The sequence below is a fragment of the Phoenix dactylifera genome, chromosome 12, assembly GCF_051530095.1.
Source record: "Phoenix dactylifera cultivar Ajwa chromosome 12, Ajwa_hap1_PhDact_Kaust_v1.1, whole genome shotgun sequence".
NCBI lineage: Eukaryota > Viridiplantae > Streptophyta > Magnoliopsida > Arecales > Arecaceae > Phoenix > Phoenix dactylifera.
In genome coordinates this window covers 23,485,884-23,506,723 of record NC_143201.1, presented here as the reverse complement: position 1 = coordinate 23,506,723, position 20,840 = coordinate 23,485,884, and the positions used below count along the sequence as shown (strand labels likewise).

General features: G+C 36.5%; 3 protein-coding genes across 4 annotated transcripts; 1 reads left to right on the top strand and 2 right to left on the bottom strand.

Annotated features, from left to right (window-relative positions):
* The first annotated feature begins 1,627 nt into the window (after nucleotides 1–1,627).
* LOC103700911 (uncharacterized) lies at nucleotides 1,628–2,584 on the top strand. The gene is made up of 4 exons (XM_008782813.6): nucleotides 1,628–1,866; nucleotides 1,952–2,027; nucleotides 2,107–2,279; nucleotides 2,384–2,584. The coding sequence occupies exons 1-4, from the start codon at nucleotides 1,766–1,768 to the stop codon at nucleotides 2,478–2,480; spliced, it is 447 nt and encodes a 148-aa protein (XP_008781035.1). The 5' UTR covers nucleotides 1,628–1,765; the 3' UTR covers nucleotides 2,481–2,584.
* Nucleotides 2,585–5,127: 2,543 nt separating this feature from the next.
* On the bottom strand, nucleotides 5,128–6,143 carry LOC103700900 (basic blue protein-like). The gene is made up of 2 exons (XM_008782803.5): nucleotides 5,887–6,143; nucleotides 5,128–5,457 (listed from the first exon to the last, which is right to left on the bottom strand). Exons 1-2 carry the CDS (start codon nucleotides 6,056–6,058, stop codon nucleotides 5,258–5,260), a joined length of 372 nt encoding a protein of 123 aa, XP_008781025.2. The 5' UTR covers nucleotides 6,059–6,143; the 3' UTR covers nucleotides 5,128–5,257.
* Nucleotides 6,144–8,225: 2,082 nt separating this feature from the next.
* LOC103700940 (uncharacterized) lies at nucleotides 8,226–16,688 on the bottom strand. 2 transcript variants are annotated; one of them, XM_008782857.6, is made up of 4 exons: nucleotides 16,525–16,688; nucleotides 13,064–13,211; nucleotides 9,263–9,372; nucleotides 8,226–9,146 (listed from the first exon to the last, which is right to left on the bottom strand). In XM_008782857.6, the coding sequence occupies exons 1-3, from the start codon at nucleotides 16,577–16,579 to the stop codon at nucleotides 9,294–9,296; spliced, it is 282 nt and encodes a 93-aa protein (XP_008781079.2). In that variant the 5' UTR covers nucleotides 16,580–16,688; the 3' UTR covers nucleotides 8,226–9,146; nucleotides 9,263–9,293. The 2 variants fall into 2 exon arrangements, with proteins under 2 accessions (XP_008781079.2, XP_026657995.2); XM_026802194.4 differs by having other exon boundaries at nucleotides 8,226–9,372; nucleotides 16,525–16,686.
* Between the last annotated feature and the right edge of the window lie 4,152 nt (nucleotides 16,689–20,840).

The window sequence follows — 20,840 nt, the reverse complement described above, 5'->3', positions numbered from 1 at the left end:
ACCCCAGAATCTCCATCAAGACAAGGAGGGCCGCAACATCTGTCGCATTGCTAAGTTGATTTCTATTAATGTTTTCCATCGTGCCATTTCAATTATGTCATGCACTGCGTAAGCATGTCACTAGTTTCATTAATTTGCTGCATGTGATGGCATCAGTATGCAGGCCTCGGCATATATTTTTGTATATATGCTGAGCTTGGCTGGGCCAACCCTCTATATGGGATCAAGTAATATTGACCTACAGCTTTTTGAAATCAAGCTGGACTTAAGTTGATAAGTCTTGACAAATGACAAATTGAATGAAGTCATGAACATGTATAGTTTAAATAAAGCGCCAGTCATAGATGATGAATCTTAAAATTGGTCTCGTCTAGTATATTAGTTGTGATTAGGTATGGTCACGAAGGTTTACTAGAAGTACAGGTGCAGTTTGCATAAAGTTTATATGAACTAGCAGTTCACATATTTACTTTAGTTGGTCCCGCCCCATGTCTAGTAAAAGAATAAGGGCTAGGCAGTTTTTTCCAACATATACTTCTGCTAAGATGTAAGTGATTGTGAAGAAGATTGTGGAGATGATGCTGCAATTTTTTTTTTTTTTTGGTGTAATTTAATAGGATATCACTCACCAAGCAATAATAATCTCTACAATCTACTTAAGTAATTAACAGACAAAATAATCAAAGAATTCAGAAACAAGAGACAACACAATTTTTAACATGGAAAACGAAAAACTATAGGACCGACCTTAGACAAAAACTTTTACTATTTAGAATAATGGAAGTACAATAATTTCTCTCTATTTTAATTAGAGGCTGCACACACATCAACAAGATTTAATTTTGGCTTCCATAACAAGAACATTCATCACCAATAAGATGAATTTCAACAATAAATATAAAATAAAAAATAAATTTCATCAAGAGTTGATGCTTCAAATAATCAATAAATAAGACTTTTCAACAATCCAAACCGTTCAATGTATATCTTTTAATACTAAAAATAATATACTAAAATTTTAGCCAAATCTAGTTATAATCAACTATCCGATCATCTGATAAAGTAAAACTCTTTTTTTCTATTTCTCCCTTTTGTTTTTCTTCTCCTGTCTCCGTAGAGTCCCGCGCCCCAAGGTTTCGTTTCAATTACCCTCACCCTGGTTTCCTTCTTATCCGACTTTTTCTTTTATATTTTAAATCAAATGAGGTCGTTCCCACCTGAGGAGGGACCACACCAACCGCGTACAAGTCACCTTCTGTGTCTCCGATTGCATGCCTTCCTTAAAAGGTTTTATCCCCTAAAGGCCGATTTGGAAATGATCAACTATGCTCTAACCTCTCCATGCATGTCATGCTGCTATTGATCCAGTCTTTGTTCCTTCTAACCGGGCAGTCTACAACAGTCCAACTCAAGTATTTGTGTGCACTCAAAATTTTCCCAACTTAACCCATGACAAGTACTTCTACTACAGTAAACCGTACAAATTAAACTGGCCTGTAGCCCTCAAACATCTTCCAGGGTACCCAAGCACTCAAAAATTTCCAATGGAACCGTTGACTAGCAGAAGAAGACCACATGTTACTGGTCAAATTTCCTTCGAGCGTAAGCCAGTTTTGCGACCAACCTCAGCTCTCCATCCTGAGCACATAATTTATTCTGAATTCCTTCTCGCTTAAGTATGTGATCCCACTATATAATATGAGAAAGCCATGAGCGTTGGAGCAGCAGCAAACACAGAGGTACAGGCGGAGACCACACGGCGGCCATGGAGTTGCCCAGGGAATATGGATACGTGGTGCTGGTGCTTCTCCTCTATACCTTCCTGAACTCCTGGATGGCCTCCAAAGTTGGCAGAGCCCGGATTAAGTATTCCTCAATTTCCTTCTTGCCGTTGTTAAGCATTCTAGTTTGGCTTTGCTATTAGCTTGTAATCCGGTCGATTGGTTATCAGGTACAAGGTGTCTTATCCGACCCTCTATGCCATCGAGTCCGAGAACAAGGATGCCAAGCTCTTCAACTGTGTTCAGGTTAGCTTTATTTTGTTGCAACTGGGGGAAGTAACTTTGGCTCATTTTTTGATTCGATTGTTCTCGTCTTTTTGGACAGAGGGGACATCAAAACTCGCTGGAGCTGATGCCAGTGTTCTTTGTGATGTTGCTCTTGGGCGGACTTCGGCATCCTCTCGTTGCAGCTGGCTTTGGAATTGATTACACCATCGCTCGCTTCTTTTATTTCAAGGGCTATTCCAGTGGAATTCCTGAGAATCGTTTGAAGATGTTGTGAGTTAATTTTTCCTGGCAAACTTCTTAATTTGGAGATTTCTCTCCCCCAAGGTTACCTAATTATTATTATTATTATTTTGGCATGTTTCGTCTTGTATCAGGGGACTCAGAATCGTGCCATTCTTTGGTCTGATGTCACTGTTAGGCCTCACCATTTGCACCGTCTCGTTTGGGGTCAATATTCTTGGTTTACATTAACCAATGGACGTGCGCTGGTTAACGTACGTTCCGGTGGTATTTTAGTCAGTACCATCGATTGAATTGCATCCTTTGCAGCTCATGACTTTGGAGGCTTCATCTGAATGGATTGTGGTTTAGTACCGGAACTTTTATATAGCCTTTTATTTTTTAATTTTATTGGCCGCATCTACATTTGTCGTGTGTGAGCCGTTATCCAAAAAAAAAAAAAAAAAACTTTAATTGTGTTGCTTTATGGCATATAAACTAAAATTAAGATAGTATTTGATACAGTGTGCAAGGTTTCTTTTAATTTACTTCTCCCTTCCTTTTCGATTTATACATCAATTCGCCAATTTATTGCATTTTAGACCCCTGGTTTTTTCGTTTTTGCTTTTTTTCTACTTTGGTGGGTGTTTCTTTGGGCAGGTGGGGGTGGTAAAGACGCCTGGTTAGTTAAATCGTGGTGAGTCCTTGATAGCGGAAAATGAAGGACAGAGTGTTGTCCCTGTTGAAGGTATGGAGCCCACACGTTATTGGACTCATAAAGTCTACGCTCTAACAAAAATGGTCCCAAGTCATTAAGCCCTTCGGACAGGCCCAGGCCTACACAAATTGATTCGTGGAGAAGTTTGAACTTTCAAAAAAAAAAAAAAATCCAATATGACACGACCAGGTCCAAGTTTGAGACTATTATGATCAAGCCAGGTTTGGGCCCACAAAACATGCTGATGTTTGACCCGTAGGTCGGAGAAATTATAACCTACACGGTATGCACCAAGTGTCGGAGGTGCACTATGCGAATCACAGTCCTTTATTTCTATAGCCATATACTGAGATGTGTGCTTGATGAATGAGATTTATGATAACAAGCTGCTATGGTTGGCATGATGCATTGCTACATGGTGCGTGTGGTGTATGGTATAATTTCTCCCTTAGATTGACATCCGGCTTTAGCTCAGGTTGATGCAATTAGATTTTAGATTTGTATTTTTTTTTGCTAGGAAAACAAAACTGTATTTATGACAATTTGCATTCCTTTATCCCGAATCTTTCTAATTATTTGTTTTATTTATTTTGTTATATGTTTTTTTGTCTCCCACGTTTCATGTATGAAGAGCTGTTTCATTTAATAGAGAATATATACTGCATCAATGATCTATAAGCTGTTAGGAGTACATTTGAACTGAGTCCAACGTCCCTCCATTCTTTTTTCCTATGAATAATCTAACAGACTATAAACCGATCGATCGTTGACAGAACATAAAATTATTTGAACTTATTATCCTATATGCCAACAAGCTGAAATTTTTGCCCTAAGCAGCTCTTTCAATTACTGGAAGAAGATCATATTGGTAGGTAAGCCAAGAGTGCAGGTTGAGCTATTTTAGACTCTTCTATGGGAGGCTACAGCCACAAGAGTTAATAAGCTTTATATTTTTTTTTGTTTTTAATTTTGATATGATTTTGCACGACAAAATAAGCTCCAGGTTTTTTACTGGTGTCCTTGTCGTATTTTCCAAAAGTATTATCTTATCATAAAGCTGATTATCGATTAGATACAAAAAAAATATCAAATTCTAAATAAACTTAGATCGGAACCCATCAAAATAAATATAGTTTAGGCTTGATGCCCCTCCGCTATATTTGGTCATTAACTCCTTCATTTTTATTTTTAGATTTATAAGTAGTATCTAAGTTTATAGTCATCATCTGACAAAAGATATTTATATGCTACAAACAAGAGAAGTTCATGGTTCTGTTGGGTCTTCTGGTGGTCCTGATGCGGTGCTGACGGTCCTACTATAGTTCTCAAAAAGTAATTGATCCTTAGGTCTACCTAAACCATCTTTTTAGCTTTATAATTAGCATCTAATTTTGCAATTATCATCTGACACAGGACATTTGTACTAATGTACTATAAAGTAATGTAAGAGAGAACTCCTTTCAGCTGTTATGAAAGTGAATTAGTACGTTATCAAATCAAAGCCATAATTATATCTCAAACAAAACCGTAGTTTTTTTCCTACAAAAGTGGATGTCAGACAAGTAATTGCAGTTAAACATCGGGATTCTGTAGCAGTGATGCGAGCAATTCCTTGACCCTTCAAGCTTCGAGTCTAGATTCCATAAAACAGAGTCAACAAAGAGACACCCTACTCATCAGGAAACATGGAAACTTTGGTCGTCATATCTACAGCACACGTTAAAGGCATTTTCCCTGCAATTTTTATCACCAACCACCGCATTAACTCTTTCACCATCCCCTGCTCCAGGGAGGAGAAGTCCACTCCACCCTGACCATGACAGTATGACACCCACTGAAAACGCAATCAAGAGAGATCAGACCAAAATCAACCCTATCTCACTATTTTCTTTTCTTCATCCGCATTCTCCCAACTTCCAAATTCCCTGCTTTCACTTAGCAAGATAGTTTTAAAGAACGGTATTATAATATTAATAATGACCATCATTTTCACTTGCACTTTTTAAATAAAAAAATATGTTTTTCAAATGTCAAAAAATGATTGTTTAGTCCAAAAAAGATATTTTATATAATAAAAAAAAGAAAAGATAACATCTAAAGTATTTGCTACCAAAAAATCTTGTCAAGCTGAATCCAATCTCACCAACAGACAGTGAATAAATTTGCATGAAAGGCAACAAAGAAACAAAGTTGATGAGCCATGCACCAACCATTTTATTTAATTATAACCCACGTAGTCGTCATACAACACGATCCTCATCTTCATACATATTAGCACACTACCAAAGTAGATAAAGCTCGACTAAAATTTTCACACAGCTGTGACTGCAATCTTCATCCCTGCTTGGCAGTGGCCAGGAAAGTTGCAGATGAAGTAGTTCGTCCCCCTGGCAAGCGTGATGCGATCATTCCCTGACCTGAAGACTCTCGACCCCCTCGGCGTCAAGCAGCGATTGTAGGCAGCCGCATTCACCGCGACCACGTTGTGGGCTGATCGACTGTACTTGAAAACTTTACCAACCATGAACAAAGAATATAAAATCGTTAATCATCCAGATGAGAAATTATTAGATGGACCTGGACGTAGGATGAAATTATTCTAGACAGTCGCGTTGCTATTACAGATAAAAAAAAAAAGAAGAAGGGAGGGGAGTATTTTTTTCCTCTTAAAAAAAAGAGAAAAAAAAAACATGATATTTTTTGATTTTGCATACTTTTTAATATCAATTTTATTATAGTACTTTGGTTCCTGCTTTCGTACGAGCCAAGTATCATGCAAGTGAAAAATCCTGGTTTACTTATGTTGTTATAAATGGTTTTTTTTTTATTTTTCGAGTCCTTAAAATTTCTCTCTCAACATGCAGAAAAGTTTTAAAGTTAAGACGTTATGATTTTGGAATTGAAATTACTTCGGAGCAGCCTCACGGAGTGAGCACTTACCGAGAACATCGCCGGCCCTGAAACGCTTCCCTCTGGGCCAGTTGATGGTATTGAAGGTCCAGCCCCGGCTATCCCCCACTGTGTAAGTGGCCGACTCGGCGATCTCACTGTGGATGAGGAGGCACAGCAGTGCCAACCCGAGAGCCACTGCACTGCCCCTTCCCTGAGCCATCACTACTACAACGGAGTTATAGCCTAGAGCAAGAGCTTTGAGAAGGGGAACGAGATCAAATGCCTGTGGAGTCACGGAGAGAATGGGGGCCTTTATAAGCGGCCGAGCAAAGTGGCAGGGGCGGACTTGGGGAAGGAATGGGACCCCCAGGGGATCGGAAGGTCAAGAAATATCTACAGCCTTTGGGCGCTGAAACAGAGGTTTTATTGGAACCGGCCAACCACCCATTACGGCCATTATTTTGGACCAGATAGTCTTCGACGAAGTATTTTAATGTGTTTGCATTATTAGGTATAAGCTAGGGGCATGGAATGTGTGAGAAGCGTTGAAATAGGGAAGAGGGAGCGGCTTCAGTGGCATCACATATGGGACTGACATCATCGATACGACTGCATTCCCTGTCCTCCAGCCTAAAAAGTTGCTTATGAGAGTATAGTTTGTTATTAGGGACGCTAAGATGAATCTTGTGACTTGTACCTGTAGGAGGGTCTAATCCAATTATTAGGGACACTGAAATTAATCCGTGGGCTGAAACTGATGAGTCAGGGGCTTCCAAAATCTTGCCTAGGTAGGCGTCTCGTATGCTACCCTTCGGCTGGATGTCAAATTCGCAAAATATTGTTCATCGCATTCTGTTTACATGAGCAAAAAAAAATAGTGTTTGAGGGTAAACCTATCATTTAGCTTGAGGGTGCATTAGGATCGCGACCGGAATCGAAATCAGAATGAAAATCGAGATGGCTATATTCTCCGATGCATATCAGAATTGAAATCGGAATAAGATTTGACTATCAAGAAAGAGTTAGAATTGGATATTGTAAAATTGAAGCATTCCTGCTCTCCTGAAATTAGAATAGGCATTTGTCTTCTCCCGACTCATTTATTCCTATTCTCATTCGAGAGCCTAACTTTTTCGAGCCAAATATGCCCTAAAAGTAATTGAAAGAGGTAGTGGGACATTTAAATATTTGGAATCTTAATCTCGGACAGAAGTACGAGTGCACCATTTATGCTAAAAATGGAGCATTTGAGAAAGAAATCTGCAACCGGAGAATGGTCACTTTCTTTCTTCTTCTTTGGAAAAAAAAATAGAAGAACGCTCTTTTCTAGTAGGAAACTTATGTCTATGGAAGCAAGAAGTGCATGACGATAGGACTTTGTTCTGGGCTCGATCTCAGGATGTGATGACCCCACCATTACTTTTCCTCAGGAAAATAAAAATCACAATTCGTAACATTGATAGATTGAAGCCTCCCTTCTTGTAGGAGAATTGGGGGTTCAAGTGCTCTAGTGGACGCTTATGGCATGAAGTATTTGGCATGAAATCTCATGTAGATGACGTAGAATGTGAGCCTGTTGATAAGTTTATATGTGGCCATAAATGTTTATCAACTGTCTTAGGATCTGACGCCATGCATCTTGAAGCTAATTATTAGGTCCCTCAAACTATCGGTGAGTCTGTGTCGAGGGCCTGCCTTCATGGACCCAAAAATTATATCTTTGGTTTATTTTGTGTACTTTAGTTTCTTTGGTGATGCTTCATTTACTTTACTTGCTTCACTTTGAAGAGCACTGAGATATTTAAAATTATATTTATGAAAAAAATAAATATTCCTATAATGTGCAGAGACAAAAGAAAAAAGAATATTTTGTCCATATATTGCAATCAAATCGAAAATAATATAATTGTGGGCAATCATCTTTTGTCATTGCAGCTAACAATGGTCAATATAACAGATATTTATATTGTAATAATAAATTAGGAATTTTTTAGTCTATACCTTTTTACATATACAAAATTGCATAAATATTTTTGTAAAGTTACCATTTTTATATATATCTTTATAAAACACTTATTTTTCATGTATTTCTTTCATTTTTGTTTTTCTGCATATGTACTTATATCATTTAATTTTGTTAAGAAATGAATAGTTTAAAATTGAAATAGCAGCAATTAGTTAACTGCTATTTCATTTTGATGAACAAAACTTGATCATTGATTGCCCAGCAAAATAACAGGGCACCCACCGTGCTCCCAGGCAGTCACAGTTGAGAATTTCGGACGCCCTTTCTTGGCCACGAAGCTTGTGTTCTCTTCCAACTGAAAACTTCCCTAGTAATGGTGCTGTAGAAATAGTGGGTATATTATATAAACAAACACATAATATAACAACAAACCATTAAACTTATTATTATGGTGGTTCATCATCATAACAATCCTTGTTTGAAACCATGGTAATACTAGTGCCCCTGTACAAATTATAATCCATTTTATTGTTTAAATACTGAGGACGAGAACCAATATCTCAAGACGTTAATCCAAAGATTGCTTCCCTAGTGCGCTGGCTGTCTTACCGCAAGGACCTGTAATATTATATTCCATGCCTGTCTTCTATTGACCTTGCTTTTCACGTATCGTAGTGGATGAAAACCAGAATTTAGGCATATTGCATGAATAGCATGGCCAAAAAGTATCTTATCAAAGATGAGAAAAGTACCCATGCGGTGCTGATATGACTTTGTTGACTCGTCTAGTGCTGCATGCCCGTTTCCTGCACCAAAGTTCATCGTCCGCTATAGATATCCTTGTTCTTTCAACTATACCTGCTTGTAATCAACTGCAAGACGCGTAGGTAGAAATAACATTGGTTGCACCAACCTGTCAAACTGCATGCATATGTAAACCGACTGTGGTTTAAGTTGCATCAGTAATTTAGGGCATGCCTCGTGCGGGAGAACATGGCGCAGATCAATAAGATGCAGAACAATCACAGAAATTTTCATCTCAAGCTGACATGTAACATGTTAAATCACCTCCTGTGACTACTGTTCTGGATATGGTTATATGAAAGCATGCAGCAGCAGCATCCATTTGTAAAGTATTGGTGTTCATTCAGTCAAATGCTGTTGGAGATAACTAGAATGACAGAAAATACAGAAATTTTTAATCGAACCATTCACTTTTTCTGTCTTGTTCTCAGTTTCCAAGCACCGTAAATATCACCATGTCCTTCAGCATGTTGCCTTCGCAAACACAGTTTCAATCTCGTTGACTTAGGCATGTCTTGATATATGATACTAGTGATTGCTACCATGAAATCACAATATAAGAAAATTAAAAACACATACGTCTATATTGTCCTTCCAGGCTTCTAACAACATAAATGGACCAGGATATTCAAAGACACCGCACAAAAAGTTAACCTTATAGTGGATGCAAAAATGTAAGAACTGCTCAGAGCTTATTCCTGTCTTTGCTTTCCTGTTCCAGCATGTAATTTTTCTTCATTTCTTCCAAGACACTGTCACTGGTACTGCCAAGAACAAGGGGAAGAAGTATTCACAATCCTTCAAAAACAAAAGACAATTGAAAGTTTTTGCAATATTTCACATCTGAGGAGGAGTAGACTTGTACACTTAGTCATACTAAGAATGTATTTACTGCATAAATGAGCAGAAAGCCAAGAGGGAACAGCAAGAAGCATGACTAGTCATGTTCAAGGACTGTACAAGGACAATCCAACTCCAATTTAATGGAGAAGAGATATCTCTCAAAGCAACCAACTGAATGATTCCACATCTCTGATCATTCAGTTAAGCTAAGCATAAAGTAGGGTAGATAAGCTAAACGTTTATCCTGGAGTAGGGTAGATAAGCTAAACGTTTGTTCAAACCTGCATAGACATGGATGAAGAAGCCTGGTTTATGTGTTCTGCATAAACCTGGAAAGGAAATGTTTATAGAATTCTGGGACCCATCTCAGAAAATTGAAATATCTGTGATTTAAAAATGTGATAACTAATAAAAAAAGGATAAATGCAAAATACTTGGATGAGTTCTCCCCATCAACTGGTTGAAAGACTCATTAACCAGACAAACATGTCTGGCATTTCAATTCACATACCACTTGTGAACATCCATGGATCCATGGAAATAGTAGTAATAGATGTCACTTCTAGGTGCCTAGGTATTTTGGACTTTTAAAACACACCTAATGCTCAAAAAATCCACTTAGGCGGGTCTTCAGATGCATAAAACGCCAAATGACTTGGGCGCATTTCTCACACATACAACCCTTCAGCTCATTTAAAACTTTAACCATACATGCCTCTTTGTAAAAATATCTGTTATACATAATTTTACTGGTTAAAATTTGAGCCAAATCATGTAAAACTCATGGTGATCCATCTAAAATGAGAATCCACACAATTAACCATGAGACAATAGCTAAAACCTACATAAACCAAAACGATCAACACATAGTGATCATAGGTGGTACTATTAGTGTTAGGGTATGAAAATGCAAGCTGCCAAGCTGTACCATATAAATCAAGTATCCATATCACTAATCATCATAAACACATCTTAGAAAACATGCAGACCAAAGTTCAGTAGGCTCGAAAACATAAATTGCATTAAACTGTTTAATCTTAATATTAAATTTATTCTATTTTTTGACCTATTGGTTCATGTGTAAGAAGACTCCCTCCCTCTTACGCTTCCTCTCTGTGTTTGTAGCTTCTTAGCATACTAGATGCTGGAAATCATGATTAACATAATGAATTCTCAATTTTAGATGGCATCTTTTCACCAGCATGATCCGGGCTGAGATCCTAAAGGTAAAATTGTTTGTGTTTAATAAGTCCTTGCAACTTGCTAGTCAAATTGAATCGAGCATTTTTTATTGTAAAGATTTCAATTTTAGTCAGGATACCAATGATTAAGTGGTTTTCGGATTCAAATGACACATTCCAAACCAAATCAAGTCAGTTCTCCATTTGGTCCCAAAACAAATTCATTTTTTTAGTTGGCTAGGATCTGATACCTGTCAGATTTGAGCATTGCAAGCTATACCTAGAAATTTAAACTTTCTTTTGTCAAGTCTAGTCAGGTTGGTGTGAGGCCAAAATCCAAGCAGGTTCACTTCTGCCAAACCCCTTGATGCAGGAAATCCATAAAGATGAAGATTTGAAGTCCAATATGATGTACGAAAAATGAATTCTTTATTTTTCACCCCCAGCAGAACATTATCCAGCTAATCTTCTTAAGAAAGTCTGTGCATCATGTATCAGCTCCAATTAAGGAGCTCAGCTCTGCAGGAAGATCTCTTGACTCACCAGACGACCTGGTGTTAAGACAATATAGGAAGACTTTTTGATTAGCTAATCTAGCAACTAACTAGTTAGAGCTAGCCTCTTTAAAAGTACAACTAAAGATACAAACTTGGATTCTTTTACAAGTACTTCTAATATACTAATAGCACTAGTCTCAGCTACCACCTTGCCTTCCAAACCTAACATGTTTATCAACAACAAGGAGTCCACTTTCACACAAAGCTTTGATACTCCACACCTTCGTTTAATAGTTTTACGTCTTGTAAAAGATCTTGAATATCTGCATCAAGAGGATTAATTTCATGATCCATCAAAGAGCAAAATAGAATTTCAACAAGCACCTCTAACCATGCCACCTAGGCCGACAAGACCAGACCTACTTTGAAAGGACTCACCTAAGTTAATTTTAATCCATGGTTCTTGAAGAGACAGACTTCCATACCAAACTTCCTTCTTCCTTGCCCAATAAAAACGGAACATAATCCCAGCTCCCTAAGCTCTTCCTTATGTGAAGCAATTTACAGTTTACATTTAGACCTGAATTCCTTAGCTTGCAGCAATATGCTTCTCACTGACCAATTATTTGATCCCATTGACTCTTTTCAAGGCATCTAGCAAGCATATGCCATGCTGTTCACTTATATCCTACAACGGAAATGTTTACAAAGTGCTTTCCCTGACAGTTTCAGCAAGCAAGTCTTCCATCATCTTAGCATTTGCTATCCTCAACCATCTTGAGATAAATCCTAGATTCCTTGGTGTATGAGCATTTCCCTAGGACATGTGATATGCTCTGCATCTGGAACAGTAGGTAATGTACGAAACTTCCTATCATATAACAGAGTCATTGTGTGTAATCTTCCCACCAACATTAGCCAAGGGGAGATTCCAAAGAACCCTCCTAAATTCCTTCATTTGGAGTACAATCTGGATCAACAATGTAATTATACTGATTTTGTTGAAAGTTTTCTATCCCAAGTATAGAGCTAAATCAGGTACAGCATGTGACAGCCTAATCCTTTGAGAAAACCAAAAATAAGCTACTGACATCGTCACCAGACATTTCTAATGCACATGAATTTTCCTCGAGTTTAGGTCTTTCATGAGCAAATTTCTTCCATGTTTGGATAATGTATGCCCATCCATGAACATCTGGAGCTTTTGTCAATTGCAGATGTAAAAACTTTGAAAACATCTTTGCTCACATGAAGTACACCAACCAATAGTTCAATCCCTGTATACTGCAGGTAATAAATAAATTTAATAAGAAGGAAAGCAAAGTCCTGATATGATTGTGACAAGTGTGCATCATGATATTCTTCAAAAGTAAAATTTTGCAGCAATGGCGGACTTATATAAAAAGACTTTTTTAATTTTTAGTGCTTTCTACGTAATTCTTTGATATAAACTTCTCTAGGAAGACATTCATCCTTAGATGGATCTGGCACATGTACCTATCTTCTTAAATCTATCATGATCTTAAGATTTCTGATATTAATGACTTTGTCCTCTTATCCTTCCTCCAATAAGAAGCAAAGAACCATAGAATAGATCAGTCTACAATTAGCATGAAAGAAACTCAGAATCTTATATGGGCAGCAAATCAAAAGGAGAAAAGATGAAGCCTGCTCTAGCTTAAACTAGTATAAGCAGACAGCATAACTAACAGCAAGAGCAGAAGCATAGGAGCACACCTTGTCTCAACAAAGGTATATTTTACAAAAAGAACCAGGAAGCCTTATCAATGATAAAAGTTTAATTTTGCTCCTCTAAGGCATGCATTTAAAGATAACCGCATATATACTAATATGAAATCAACCAAAATTAGTATCCGCGAGACAACTCAAATGTAAAATTCTGGTGCTATAGACTTAAAGGTATATGAACTTACTATTGATGAAGGCATTCATTTAGCACTTTTGCTTGTTTACGACAATGCCAAATTACAGATAAAGTTCTTCCCATGGCACATTCAGCATACTTTGCAGAGTAATGGTCACATTCTTTGAGTGCTTTTTGCTTCATTTTGCTGCGCAAAGCTGGAAAAACATCATATTAGTCAATGACAACAGAAACCATTTGCAGACGACAGCAAAGAGGACACTACAGCTAACTTGTATCTTCTTTTTTGTTTTTTCTTTTTGAGAAAAAAGTTAACTTGTATCTTCTCTTGCATCACTGACAAAAAACATGAAAACAATGACAGGACCTTTAACAGACTGAATTGTGTTCCTTTTCATGTCTCAATGGAAAATGTAAGGTCTACTGCATATCTACGCATTTTATTTTACCAAAAGAAACCTACTGCCTTTAGCTGTTTCACCATGAGCACAACATTGTATAGTTGATCATTCGATGCATTAGCAGTAGGCCAGTATGAGTTAAATCTAGACATACAACAATCAAGCAAACATAAATGATCTTTCTCTTTATGATATTAGGTCTACTTAGCTTCACACCAACCGATGATAATTTACCATTAAAAAGATTTTAATGATTGGTAAGGTTTTCCATTTATTTGGAGCTGTATTTAGGGACCTGGCCGTTTGTTTCAGTCAGGGTTCAAATCCACCAACTTAGCTATATGGTGGAATATATATAATGGATGGAATATATGATGACCGTAGACAATAATCAACAAAACAAAACAGAAATTAATAGTTGATGAAATAAAATGGTGAAGTAGGATATTAGTCAAATAGCCACCTGGAAACTAATAGAAAAATAGTGGGGAAAATCATCTAAAGCTCCATGCTAGGACCTATTATCACTTTTATGCCTACTGACCCTGTGGACTCAAATATGTCTTAATCAGGCACCCTAGAGTTTGTACATTCCTTTTTTCAAAGGTAGTGTATGCTAGTGACCAAAAATTGAGGTTGAACTTCAGTTCAACAAAAAAATTGTCCCCATATTGATAATGAAACTAAAGTATGAACCAACCAACATGTTAGCCAAATAATGTTGATTATCTAGCATGTAAAAAAATAAAAAATATGCACTGAAGTCTGAAACTAAATTTCTGCATAAAATAATAATAATCTAACATGGAAACTTCAGTAAAGATAAACCAAAGAGAAGCACAGAAATGGGGCAAAGACCAACCCAACCTTGCCTGAGTTGATCCTATCGAGCCAAGATTGTGCCCAGAATTTTTTTTTCCAGTTTGATTTGAATTAGATTATTTTGGCCTAAATTTTAAATGGTCATGTATGATATGGAGTTTTGAGACCTCTGTAGTCACAAGGGTAGGGTAATTTGGGGTCAAGTCAGATTACTTAAATGGGGTTAATAGACTATCTGCTTTTTAATGTTCTTCTTTTTTAAGATGTCACCCAAACTGCTATACATTGAGCATATCATCACATGGGTTTTGTTTAGAGATGCCCCTTTCTTCCTCCTTTTTTACTGTTTCATGGGAACTCGGCATTGGTTTGAGTCAGGTGAAGGTAAAGCATGGCGTGTCACGTAAGCCAGGGCATACCAAAATTGGTCAAGTTGGCTAAGGAGGTAAGATCAAGAAGGGTTAGGTCAAGTCAGGTCATGCCAGGTTATGTGTAGTAGGCTACCGGATGGCCAGGTTAGGTTGATCACATCTTGGGGTGGTTCTGGATTGTGCAATCTTGACCTTGTGTCAAGTCCACTTGGATAAGAGAAACTTTTATATAATGTCGTTCCAGCTTGACCCTACCTAAGCTAAGCTCAACCCAACCTATTGGCCCTATCAGGGACGATGTACAAAGGATAGGGCAATTATGGATGGGAGGTATTTGACGTGAGTGCCCATGAAAGAAGATATAAACTGAAGGTGTAAATGTGATAACAGATGAATAAGCAAAAGAAGGTCTAGGATGATGAACAATAATAAGCGGAAGCAAAATAGTAAGTGAAGGAGGTCCCCAGATCAAGGGATCCGCCACCAAGGAGGGGTTTTCTGCAGTCTCTCACACCTCATAGAGAAAGGATGAAACTGGAGATGCATTGGCCTTCCAACCAAATACTACGAATAGAAGAAAACAGCAAAGAATATAAGAGTGCAGAAGCCTCTGAACTCAACCAGTCTGAATCAAACTCTTCTTTTTCAGCCTAGGAGTCTTCTTGTATATGGCTCTAGTTTTCTTGTGGTTTTAGGAAAGGAAAGGCGAGAGCAGACGTGATGTGAGAGAGAGGAGAAAGAAGAGAAAAGTTAAGATAGAGCATTACAACAGATGAAATGTTCCTAAAAACTCTGTCCATCAACTATTACTAATAAAAAACTTATCAACAAGGCAATGTGGCATTAAAGGGGCATTTATTTATAAATGCAGTAATGAAATTGTCATCACATCCATTCAGTAGCAACAATGATAGTCTCCCCAGTTGTAAAAAGCTCTATGGTTTATTAGTTTGACTTTTCACACAAATCATGCCTCCACCTTGTACCAACATGTCATCTTTCACATTTTTCCTACCAGTGCAACTGATTTGCAATCATGCCCCAGAAGTTTTCTAGCATGGAGAAACCAAGCTGAACGAGCTTCCCACACATTCCCCGGGATATTTAATGGACATGAAAACATTTTTCTTGATAACTATGACTAAGGAATGCAATAACCCCTTGAAACCTGCACTAGGCCAATAAAAACATCACCCAACTCTAACTTAGCTGCTTGCCCATCCAACTTTGTTTGCCTCAGAGGGTTATGTGTCCCAATGCCTGGTCTACCCTCTTCACTGCCAACAATGATCTAATCTTTAAGTAACCAAATAGGGCTCCTAATGCCCAACCAAATTCACCTTCTGTAATTTAAAATCAACTTTACAAAGTCCACAATATCAGAAAACATGACCACCACCAACGGTAATCAGTATTCATACATAACAAGATGCAAACGAGGACAAAAAAATTCTCAACAACCAGTGCTGTAGCTCTTCCTCCTTAGGTAGCCAACACTGGGAACACCAACAAAATTGACTCAAAACCATCATACCAAAATCATCTGCAGTTCATTAATCCACATCGAGAAACTCTATAAGATTTATATTTTTCCCTTTTTCCTCAATCTAACATCCAAGCCATAAAAGAAGGAAAATAAAAATCACAGAAAGATATGCTCGGTCAGGCTTGCAATTGCAAGCATTTAGACACATGCAGTTTCACCAAATTTTTGCATTCCTTCCATTGTAAAACAAACTAAGAGTTTCAGGATAAAAATTAGGAGTAATAGCAGATAAGTTCAAGGGCGGGAGGTCCTCCTCTCAGATTCTAGCTCCCATCCTTAAAATAAAATGAAATAAAATAAAATGGTGGAGGGTTTTAGGGGGGAGAGAGAGACAGAGAAAGGGAGGGAGGGTAGGGGTGAGCTTAATGACCTTCTTCCACCTTCTTCTTGACATGGTTTTCTCTGGCCTCTTGGATGTATCCCATCGAGGGCGAAGACGAGACGGGCACTACAGCGCGGAAGGAGGAAGCGACGGCGTTCCTCGGTAGCCGTGCGCTTCGCCTCAGGAGTTCGGTCTCTTTTTACGCCTTGCATCGGTTGGGTCAGAGTGGGTTGGGTCCCCCGGTTGGGAAAGGGCCCAATAAAAGGCCGAAATGGGCCGAGATGGTGTGTTCTTGTCTAGTAAAGTCGCCGTCACAGCAACCATGGCGATTTGTCTAAAGACGGCGCTTTGGATGGTAATTTGAACGCTATGTGACAATAAGCAGACGACCAAGCTGATTCCGGTGAAAATACAAAGAAGAACCCTGTTTTGTACCGCATAAGATATATTGCGAAGCATTTAGTCTTTTCGTAGGTTATCAGTGCAAACGTAAAACATCTATATTAAGGCTTCATTTCGCAGAGCTTTTGGTGGGCCAAAAAGTATTTTCTGACCCTCTAAAAATACTTTTGAATAGAATAAAAATATTTAGTAAAAAAATTAGAAAGTTGTTTTAGTTTTACTAGAAAGCTAAAACAACTTCTTGAACGAAAAAATAATTTTAGCATGTGTCCGAAAGCTGTTTTGATTTATAATTTTTTTTTTCTTTTTGAACCAAAATACTTACGATAAAATATTATAATTACAGAAAAATGTCTCTTTTATATTACAGAAATTTGCATAAGTCCCAACAAAGAAAATAAGGAACCCAAAAATTAGTTCCTAAAAATATTATATTAATAAAAATTAATATATAATGATAATAATTATAATATTTTATATCTTTATTATTATATTATACTATAAATATAATATTATATTATATTATATCATAATGCATTGATATGTTATGTTATATAATATCAAATTATATTATATTATTATACTATATTATAATAATATTATATTACTATATTATAATAATATTATATTGCATTACAATAATATTATACTATATCATATATTTATATATTAATACATATTATATTTTATTATGCTCCATTGTATAATACTATGAAATATCCTTTATGGTAGTTTTGTCATATAAATATACTTTTCTAGTTTATTTACCAAATATATATTAAAGTTTCATAATATTTTAGAAATATAGTTATGAAATAGCAATTAACTTTTTATGAAAGCTCTACTTCAAAAAATTCTACTTCCAAAAGATCTACTGCTAATGGTTCTGCCAAATGAAGCCTAAGTGTAATTGTCATTCTAAATAACGGAGTAACACCAAACCAAAGTTGAGTGAAGGTATAAATCGCCCATGTCTATATCCAATCTACCATCTTAAACTAAGAGGCGGTCAGCTTACCAGTCTTGGGAAAAGCATAAGATACTTGAGGGTAGTTGCTAGTTGGTTCATTGGTCCACCAATCTCCAAAGAAGGGATATTTTACTGAAACCGTGCGAGCCGAAAGACAAATTAGAATTCCAGGCGTAAAATTGGATAATGCCTTAACCAAAGGCTACCAATTTCGTTTTTGTTGCAATCCCACGTAGTCATGCCATTACATACAGTCTTCCTTTTGTTCTAAGGTAACGTTGCAGGTGGCGGCCCGACCTTGTAATATTTGGGCCGGAGGCAAAGGCTTAAGGTTGTTAAAATCTCATAGTACGTGCACTTGACCTTGACCTAGCTTGCTGCATCTTAACGTAATGTTTAACTTTTAGAGACCACGATCATATATAAGCTTATTGATATATATACCTGCAGGCTAACTCTTTTTGATTAAGAAAGCAATTTGCACTAATATATAAGTGGCCATAAAAGCTCTCTCTCTCTCTCTCCTTACATGGCTGAACATAATCAATTGTTGGATTGAAATGCACCTGAAGCTTGGAAAGCTCACATGAGGATGATTATGTTTGTATTTTCCACAGTTATAAATCCAACTTTATTGCCTTTCTTCTTGGACTACACAATTTGCAAACGCAACCAGTGATGTCAATGATGGAAAACTAGGATAAAATGAAGCTGCTCATGGTGCATGAACTTCTGCCGAGGAACACGTGGGAAGCTTAGATGAAACTAACAATAGCTCAATGTTCATAGATTCTGAAGTCACCGACGTAAACTTTTTCTGCCATGTTTTGTTACTTTAAAATTCAAATATATTTCTGTTTTATCTCTTTTCTTGAAAAAGAAAAGAGAAAAATCAGAAAAGAAATAAAAGATATTGCTAAAGTTACCATGCTCAGCAAACAGAGATTGCAGCACCTATAAGTGCACAATTGAATAAGAAGTATCCACCTTTGCAAACAAATGAAGGAATGAATGCCAGTATAAACCTCAGAACAAGTGTTCTTCAATATATTCCCAAAAATCTTTTAGTATATATAAAGAGCCTGAAAACTTACACTAATTCTCAAGAGCCATGGTAAACTTAAGCTAGTATAACAAATAACTACATCACTAAGAAAATTACCAACACTCCAAAATAAATTAATCAAATAAATGTCTTTGCATATCTCAAATAACTTTCCCATCTGGTTTGACTCAGCGGACCTGTCGGGTTGGGAGATAAAATTGAACTTATCCCTTCATAGCAAAAAAAAAAAAAAAAAAAAGTAGGTTTCAGGTTGACCTAAATCTAACCTGAATTTAAAAAGGATTTTTTGCGCACATACCCACCTAAATATTAGAATTTGTGTGAATACCCTTCCAAAATTGATATTTGCATATATACCCTTATCAAATACTTGATTTGTATGTATATTCATACCATTTAACGCCGTTAAGAAGTTAACGGTTTAAAATTAAAATGACAAAAATACCATTAATGAGTAAACATGTAAAAAGAAATGTTTGTAAGGACATACATGAAAATAGCAATTTTGGAGGATATTCATGCAATTTCATATATTTAGGAGCGTATACATGCAAAAAAATTACAAAATACTATTTTTGATGAATACTTTTGACATAATGATTCAGCTAACGTAATTAGTCAAACTTATATTTATTTAAATTAAAAATTAATTAAAATTTTGAAAGTATCTTTTTATTTCTAAAGTGGGTAACAAGTTAACAGATCTCATTGAAAACTAAAACAGGTTGAAATAGAAAAAATAAGATTAGATTTTTTTTTGCACATAAACCCTCATAAATATGTAAAATTACATGAATACCTTCACAAAGTATTATTTGCATATATATCCTTATCAAATATTTATTTTTACATATTTACCTATTAAGGATATTTCAGTTATTTTTAATTTTAAACCGATAATTTCTTAACGACGTCAGATGGGATAAACATATATGCAAGAAAAAAAAAATGGAGGGCATACACGCAAAACAAGTATTTTATAAGGGTATATATGCAAATATCAATTTTGAAAGGGTATTCATATAAATTTTAATATTTAGAAGGATATGTACGTAAAAAAATTATTTAAAAATAGCCAACATGAATCTAATTATTTTGGATAGGTTTGTGCATGTTGGTGGGACCCGTCAGGTTTCGCCACCCTGAGTGTGGACCACTTTGAATCTTTTCTTTTTTTCCACACCTAAAACCTCCCTGAATTTAAAATTGGTCGACATGAACTTGTTAATTTTGGCTGCTGGACCACTTTGAACCTTTTTTTTTTTATCCACTCCAAAAATTTGACATTTCAAAGGTGGGAATGGTAACAAAGGTCTTCCTTGCTCTCTGTGGCAAATTGGACTTGAACCCTGCATTTTATTGATACAACAAAATGAGACAAGATCAGCAAGCAGTTAAAGAGTAAAAAATAAAATAAAATAAAATAAAAATTAAAAAGAAAAAGAAAAGAAAAGAAAATTAAGAAAGCAGAGAAATAGAGGAATAGCATGAAAATCTAAGCCCTTCAAGCCACATGTGGGTGTTAATTAACGGATTTTAACACAGAGATGGTCCTTAACATATACTGATTGATATCAAGAAGAAGAATTGACTAGTATCAAGACAGAGTCGTTGTACCTTCTAGTACTTGAACACTATATTTTCTAAGGCTGGGAATGATCCCTCAATTGACCAGCAACAATGAAGCTTGCTACGTCCAAACTGCAAAGTTTAGGTCATGGTTCCATCAGGCTCTAAAAGATGACTCTTTGCAACGGCCATAAAGACTGCTGCCGTGATGGTTTCAAGGGTCATCTCTTGTCATGTATATACGAGGTGGATGTTGAAAAATATCATTATTGGGTCATAATCCAGCAACAATGACAGTGATATAACAAAAATCGAGGGTATTATTTGACCATCTAGAATCAGCCTCAGAGCTTTTTA